The sequence below is a fragment of the Mobula birostris genome, chromosome 9 (genome assembly GCF_030028105.1).
Source record: "Mobula birostris isolate sMobBir1 chromosome 9, sMobBir1.hap1, whole genome shotgun sequence".
In the NCBI taxonomy this organism is placed as follows: domain Eukaryota; kingdom Metazoa; phylum Chordata; class Chondrichthyes; order Myliobatiformes; family Myliobatidae; genus Mobula; species Mobula birostris.
The window spans coordinates 114,879,606-114,887,426 of NC_092378.1; the positions used below are offsets into that span (position 1 = coordinate 114,879,606).

The 7,821-nt window shown below is 37.6% G+C and overlaps 1 protein-coding gene across 1 annotated transcript in view; it reads right to left on the reverse strand.

Annotated features, from left to right (window-relative positions):
- LOC140202441 (uncharacterized) overlaps nt 1-4,725 on the reverse strand; it is a 78,300-nt gene extending 73,575 nt beyond the window's left edge. The window contains exons 1-3 of the mRNA XM_072267308.1: nt 4,679-4,725; nt 4,103-4,190; nt 2,298-2,418 (exon numbers count right to left, since the gene is read on the reverse strand). Of these exons, the coding sequence (XP_072123409.1) occupies nt 2,298-2,418; nt 4,103-4,190; nt 4,679-4,725 (256 nt within the window). The remainder of the gene's footprint in view (nt 1-2,297; nt 2,419-4,102; nt 4,191-4,678) is intronic.
- Nucleotides 4,726-7,821: the final 3,096 nt, after the last annotated feature.

Genomic DNA, 7,821 nt, shown 5'->3' on the forward strand with positions numbered 1-7,821 from the left:
GACTACAAAGCAGGAAATTTGTGTGATGCCAAACATCCTCAGAAGGCTGTGGAAGTAGACAGTCAAGAGGTCAATGCTAGAAATCATGTCCTGACAACCTTTCAAAACATGCAATCACAATACAATGCATATGATTAGTGAATAAAATGTCTTTAAATGTCTTGTCTGAGCAACTAGGTAGCTAACCTGAGGGACCTGCCAAGGTATTATCCATGCTTCACACAGCTGCCTAATTGTATGTTGGTCGTGACCAACCCAACATTTATATGTTCTGCTTGGAGCACAGCAGCCAGTCTCACACCCACACATACAGCGGCAAGAAAATAGGTAGTGTGATAACTCAACAGCTAGTAGAGCTGCTGTGTCACACCTTCAGCAGCCCTGACTTTCTGTGCTTCCTGTGCGCAGTTTGCATGTTCTCCCTGTGACAGAATGGATTTCCTCTGGGTGCTTCATTTTCCTCCTCCATCCCCAAGTGGGGCAGGCTGGCAGGCAGATTAGTCGCTGTAATTGTCCTTGAAGCGAAAAGTAATTGATAGAATCTGAGAGGAATTGCTGACCACATGGGGAGAATAAAATGGGCTTAGTATAATTGGGTCTTGATCGATACTTGGGCTAACTGTGCCTTATGGCTTGTATTATATGTCTCCTACATACATGTGCATGAATGAACTCATTAGAAATGCCGTGGAGCACAGGCCCACTGTCCTATAGTCATCCTTGTTGTTGGCGAGGTCACTCAAATGTAGCCTGCAGAGCAAACTGATGCAAAGGCTGTACCAGGATATAGAGGACTTACTACAGTTGGACACTAAGAGTAGAATCTCTATTATTATACGGTGCAGTTGACTTGATTCAATTGCAAACCAATATGCTAAAAGTTCCTGAAATCTGCATCAAGAGTATATTCTTAGCAAAGCTGCATTTTCTTTCTCCATGATCGTCTCAAGCAAGAGAGAAAATATGTTTAGCCTTTTTGCGCAGTCACGTTCAGCCCACTTTTTCTATGCTCTGCAAAAACAGTAGCATCCTGAAAGGAACCGGGCAATTATTACCAACATGGTCCTTGATCTGCTCTCAGCTGGTTCTCTGCAGTGGGTAGCAGATTTTATTGAGGGCATCCTTTGGAAACGCACCTGATCTTTGATACAGTTCTTCACCAGGACAATGTGGAAATGCTGTCTGTAAACTCTAGTTGAAAGTTGCTTCCTGCTCCCGTTCCTAGCTTTCTGTCCTGCTGTGTGCCGTATTTTGTTCATCCAGAAGCACCATTCCAAGAAGAGTGCCCACTATACACCCATATCAAAGGGCAACCAGATCATGTAAAATTGGTGTGCACACTGACTTTATATCATTTCTGGCACAATCTGTCAAATATGTGGACCACTGATGCTACTTTAGAGCTCTGACGGCATTTTCCACATCCAATAAAGAAAGCTATCCGTCTCCATTTCTTACTAATGTGTCAAAAACAAATCACAATATGGTGCTGGTAAAGAACATGTGTTGAAGTGATGAATAATGCAAGAAAGGAGGTAAAAGTGGAGAATTGTGTACAGGAAATCAGAAATACATTAGCAATAACGAGGTCAGTTTACAATCCCTTCACATCTGATCATATATTTTAGCAGAAAGCTTCACTTTTCATCAATCTTTTTCATTTGTGTAGGCAGAGAAAAATATTGTAACTTTGATTGGTTATATTTGTTGCTTCTTACAAGAGTTTACATATAGTAAAGAATTACCTACTATACTGTATATTCTCATCTACAGGCCTTTGCGATTTAACGGATCATAAATTTAGGGAAGCTGTTTGCTATTTTTGAAATAAATATTTAAAACCGAAGGAGAGTAATCAAAGGTTGTACCAGACAGATATCAATAAAAATTTAATCTCAATGAATTTGCACTCTTAGCGTTTAAAAATGGATTGCAAGTTTGATTGACCACACAAAATATCTTATCCATCACAACAACTTAAATGCACAGCTGCAGATATGGGTGACAAAGCCCATTTGACCCAGCCTAATTCATTAGATCATTAAAAAATAATTTTATCCATTCTATCAGTGTTATTTAAAATGATTTCTTGAGTTAGTTTCCAGTAAAATCCACAATGATTTTATACAATTATGAAGGCAATGAAGTAGCTACATATTGTATATAGCGGTCCTATTGATGAGCCCAAATCACATCTGCAAAGACCACCCATTCTTTTTATTCTTCATTTGATAATACCTCTATACAGACAGGGATGCTTTTCCATTGATTGTGTTGCATTTTTATTGATTAATTACCAGTTGCTCGCTTTGAAATTCTTCGTCTTCTGAGCTGCTTGAAGAACCTTATTATGTCCCTTGGTCTTTTAAACTTTTTCGCTTTCTTGATATACCTTGGGAGGGCTACATTAAAGACAAACTGCAAAATGCAAAACAGTTACATAGTCAGTAGATGATTAATTTTATGTATTCCTATTTAGCAAAAGTACACTTAGGAAAACTTGGACAGATGTAAACCCACCCTTTTGATGCTTCTGTGCAATGGACCAAAGGTAACAAACTGCATATAATGCACATCATATTCAAGAAATACTATTATTTGTTATTATATAAAAACGGAATGCAGTATACAAGCACTAGAGGATAGAAACAATCTGCAGATATAGTTAAGAAGATTGGCAAACAAGAATTCATGAGGACTCCAGCAAAATAAACCAGGTTTCTAAAACTAACCACTTCAATATACCGATTTTGATATACTCATCTTTATTAATGCCTGCCTGGGCATCTGTATCCCCTTTTGTCAAGTATAAACTTGACTCTTCAAGGTCTTAGAGAATAGTTATAGCTAGGAAGGAGTCCATTTTATTTGGTCTAGCAACCCAACTAATCTAACTGTCATGGTCTCACCATACTCTACAGATTATTTCCTTTCAGATACCTGAACTCAAGAATTGAAGCTTCTCCCATTAGTAATGCTGGCAATGCATTCCAGATCTTAATGAGGAACTGTGTAATAAAATTTTTCTGAAGTCGGTTTTTGTTCTTTGGTCAATCACCTTTACTCTATGCCTACCAGTTCTTGAGTTCTCCGACAACTGAAAAACTTTTTTTTATCTACTTTGCTCTCCCTCTCTTGATTTTCTATACAACTCTCAGATCTCCTTGTAACCTCCTCTTTTCCAAGAACATTCCCACTTTTTTCCCATCCAATAATTCTATCCAAATGAATGAAATTGCTTACATCTAGAATCATGTTGGTAAATTTCTTCCATGCACTCTCCAAAGCCTTCACCTCTGGCATCCAGAAATTGAAACATATTCCACTGATGACCCACACAAAGTTTGAGAGGCTACATAATGCTCTTATATTTCTCCACTTATAGAATTAGGATTACATATGCTTGGTTAACCACTTTCTCAAAGATACTGTACACACTCCTCTTTCAACAAGGTACACACATACACCCCACTTCCCTGTTCATGCCACCTCCTGCCCTATTTAGAATATGTATATTACTGTTTCTCAGAGATCAGAGCAGTATTTATCTAAATATTGGAAGGCTATCAAGTTTCTAAAGCAGTGGCTGCAAAACTGAATACGGCTTTGTAATAAGATGTATATAGAAGTCAGGCATGAAGATTATTTGTCCGCAGAACCCTCTGAGGTCTATAAATGCATTTTAAATACACAACCACTGCCTGCTCTCAATCATTAGTGCACATTAAGCGTTAACGAATATTAGTTCTGGAACTCAGCTGAAAATAATTTTAACAAGATAACCCATCAGAAAAAGCCACGAGATTTTACATCATGTCGCCAAACTGCAGTTCGATTATTAGTATTAAATTATGAATTTTACTTAATCTATCATGTAGGATTACTTAAAGTAATTTAAAATAGACATAAAATGCAAAAAAAGGCTTTTCATGAGGATTAAATAATTAGATTAAATATTTGATTAATTTGATAATTTGGGGTAAAATATTTGCAATTACAATACTTTTAGCATTCTTACAACTAATAACTAAAATTGGACCAAAAAACTCTACAGAGAATTAATCAGGGATGCATAAGAGTCCAGTGGTTATTTAAACAATACCGGATTCACTTGACTCCAGACTGAGGTTAAAGCCAAAGGAAGATTTCCGAGATTATTCACAGTACTGGTTGACCAAGAACGAGGGAAACTATGAAACAAAAGCAAATAACTTGTTTAGTTGAATTTTTCAATATAAAAGTCAGTTTCTAAACAGTAGTTCCTAAAGGTGAGATTCCCCTCATTTGTACAATAATAAGGCATTCTCTGAAATTATAGGCAAATACTTTAACCTGCAAGTATAAAAGCCATGCTGGAGAAGGCAGCAACACATTAGTTTCTTCCGTCTGGACCTAAAAATCAGTACTCTGTTTCACATGGCTGCATTAGCTGAATTAATTTTCTACTGACTGGCCTAAGGAAACAGGAACAAATTCACTGGAAAGAAGAAGTAAGTATACCAGTTTCATTATTTTTAAAGGTAATGATGTATTAACGAAATTCTTGGACGCCTATGAAAGTTGACTGAAACCACCACAATTTGTTCCTTATTACATTAAGTTCAAATTTTGGGAAACGTAAGCATAGAAGTTCAACAACTCTGATATCTTATGAACAGAGAAGTAGTTTAATACTCACCCATATCTGCTGGCTCTGTTGGTAAGTAGGTATTCAATTGCAGTCATTTGATCATCTGAGTATGAGGTGCATTCTCTCAATGGATCCAAAACGGTAACATCACAATTAGAAATAACAGATCCTGGAAGATCACAGGTCAAGCGTCCTAAAACTGCAACGTCCTCCCTTGTCAGACTTCTACCGTCAATGCCCTGAAGTCATAGATTGCAGCACACATTTCAACAAGAGAGTATTTTATTTGCAAACGATCAACTAGATCTATACGTGAAGAGTCAGTCTTAAGAGTAATACAGCACAGAAACAGACTTAAGCTACCCGCCAAAGCTCATCCTATTAACCCGCATTTGGTCTCTATTCCCCTCCAACTCACATACTTATTCACGTCTTTTAAATTATATTATTCTACCCACCTCAACTACTTTCTAGTTCCATAAATGCACCACTCTCTGGATGAAAAGGTGCCCCTCAGGTCTCCTTCAAATATTTTCCCTCTCACTTAAACCTATGCGCTCTATTTTGGTTCCTTTTCCCTGGGGAAAAAAGACCCTGTGATTCCTATGCCCCTCGTGATTTTATGACTCATTTGCAAACAGAGAAAATATCTATCATTTATATTTGATGTCTTCTTTAAATTGAACAGGAGTCATCAATGGCTAAGGAATATTCTAACTAAAAGCTTAGAAAAGGAGGGATGCAGTGTAGGTTGGGTTGGATTTCATTGCTGCAACATGGAGCTGTAAAGTGGGGTGGGGTGCTTTGTCTGTGACTTTGTGTGTTGTCATCAGTTGAAAGAGCAGAACTGGCAAGGCAGTGCTGGCTTGCCCGCAGTGCTCTCAAGGCAAGAGTACATCTGCATGATACAAAATACTTCTCTGGCAAATCTGAAACATCCACTAATTTAATTTCAGAACAGTCATTCTGCAAAACTGTTTTGGAAAACCCTATCTATCCCCTGAAGCAAATTCTGTGTTAAAACCAGGATTATTGCAGGAACTTGTCTCACATACACCTTTCTTGCGGAGATTAAAACATTTTATGAAACTTTGTGCCAAGTCAAAATTAACACCCAGAAACTATTGAGAATTACATTAAGGGGCAATTAAGGCACCAGCAACATCTACCCACAGTTTAATTAAAGCTCTGAATTCCTGCTTGGACTAACATCCCACTGCATTTTTGATTGGTGCTGTGGATTTTTTAGATCACTGTTCCTTGTTCCTGCTATTATTTCTCAATTCCAAATTGTATGTCATTTAGGTGACATTACAGTATGTTGTGTGAATTTCACAATGGATGAAATTAAAAGTACCTCAAGATTTCTACTTAAGAGAAACAACTGTTAGAAATGCTTTCATCACAAGAAAGCTGAAACCAGAAGGACTCTTTCAAGGACTTCCAAATAAATGATAATTTCAGAGACATTGTTTGGTGACACGTTATCGGGAACAATTACTCTGCTTGTATTGCTCAACATAACTTCCAGGATTCCCATGTGAACGTGAAATCTGAACTTTGTGGTCAAGATTCACTGATTATTATTTGCTTGAATTTCATCTCTGGATTCCCCCTCAAGAACAGATTCTACTAAGGAATTTCCAATCCTAAACTGGAGGATCTGCTCTGCACCCTGTGCTGAACTCAATGAGATTTGTACGGCTGCAGAGAAAAAAAAGGGAAGAGTAAGTATGTTCCTTTCTTACTAAAGTTATTTGTGGTCTGTTTATGGTTTTCAATTATTTACAAGAATTTACTCTAACTGTTGATGCTATCCAACCTGCTGACAATTTCCTTCGTGCTTCTAATTTGTGAATTTGAAACACTTTATTCTTACCAAGCATATGAAGGCATTTTCAAGTAATCTTTGTCGCCGGCGTGAACCTTTTCGTAAGATATCAAAGTTTGACCTTCCAATTGCTCTAAAGAATCTCTTGCAGTTTTTAGATGTTCTGTAGTCAGCAGAGCTGGAACAGTCAGAAGATAAAATTTTAATGTTGATAAATATATGATATGATTTAGCTAAGTTTTAACAAAATAAGCATAATTACTATCTGGCAATTTCCCTTTTCCTGGAAATTAATTCTGACAAGTGTGGAGTCACATTCCTTTATCATTTTTTGAGCCATTTAGAGGTGGTGTTCAAGTGGCCTGATTGCAGTAGTACAGTGAATGCATACTGGGTTTCATGGTAGTAGGAACTGGTCCAGACTACAGATTAGAGAGCAATTTGGTGAATGGGAAAGCAGATAGGTTGCAAAGGTTTTAGATGTTCTGTCTGGTAGCTTATCAGGAAATGCTCCTGACTCTCCTGGCCAATAAGCAGTGTTGAAGTCATTAACTCAGCTCTTCTCTCTTGCAAATAGCTGCCACATCTCCCAAGGTCTGAGAAATTAAAAATTAACTCACTATTAAAATAAATATAGGCAGCCAAAATACTGTTTAAATGTCCAGCTGCTTTCCACAAGCAGATTGACCGACACTTTATTCCACCTCAGTGAACCCAGCTGTAGTTCTGTATTTTTATTGGTGTGACTTGAAATTGTTCCAGCTCTATATACAGTAGGTCTGTTATTGAAGATAACTGGTTAAAAAAAAACTCCCTCCCCAAATCTTGTACAGTCTGTTCACAAGTACAAGTTCTTTATAGAGGTGATCGACTCTCAGAAGCCCAGTAAACTCCACTACTAAAGAGCATTCTTTGGCTCTTCCCTACTTTACCAAAATTCCAGCTGAACCTTTCTTTTTTCATTTCTATTTTATTTTATTAAAGGGAACGGTGGAAAGATGAGGCTGTAGCCCAGCAGACAAGAACATGTGACAAGCACAGGACCAGTAGCGTGTCCCAGACGGAATGTAACAACTTCCTTCAAATTCTCATTATCTTCATTTGCTGGTTTCTTTTCTCCTTGCTTTCCATCTCTTCCCCTGTGACAGCTGAAAGCTCTTTTGGTTCTTGAAGTGTCTACCATAGGCTTAGCTTTTCTATTTTTAAATGACTATGCCAAGTTTTATTATTACTACGATAGGTCATGGCATTACAACAAAATATCAGCCAAATTCAGTTTCTTGATAAAACCCAGCATGGTAGCATAGTGGTTAGCACAACGCTTTACAGTACTGGCAACCCGGGTTCAATTCCCGCTGCT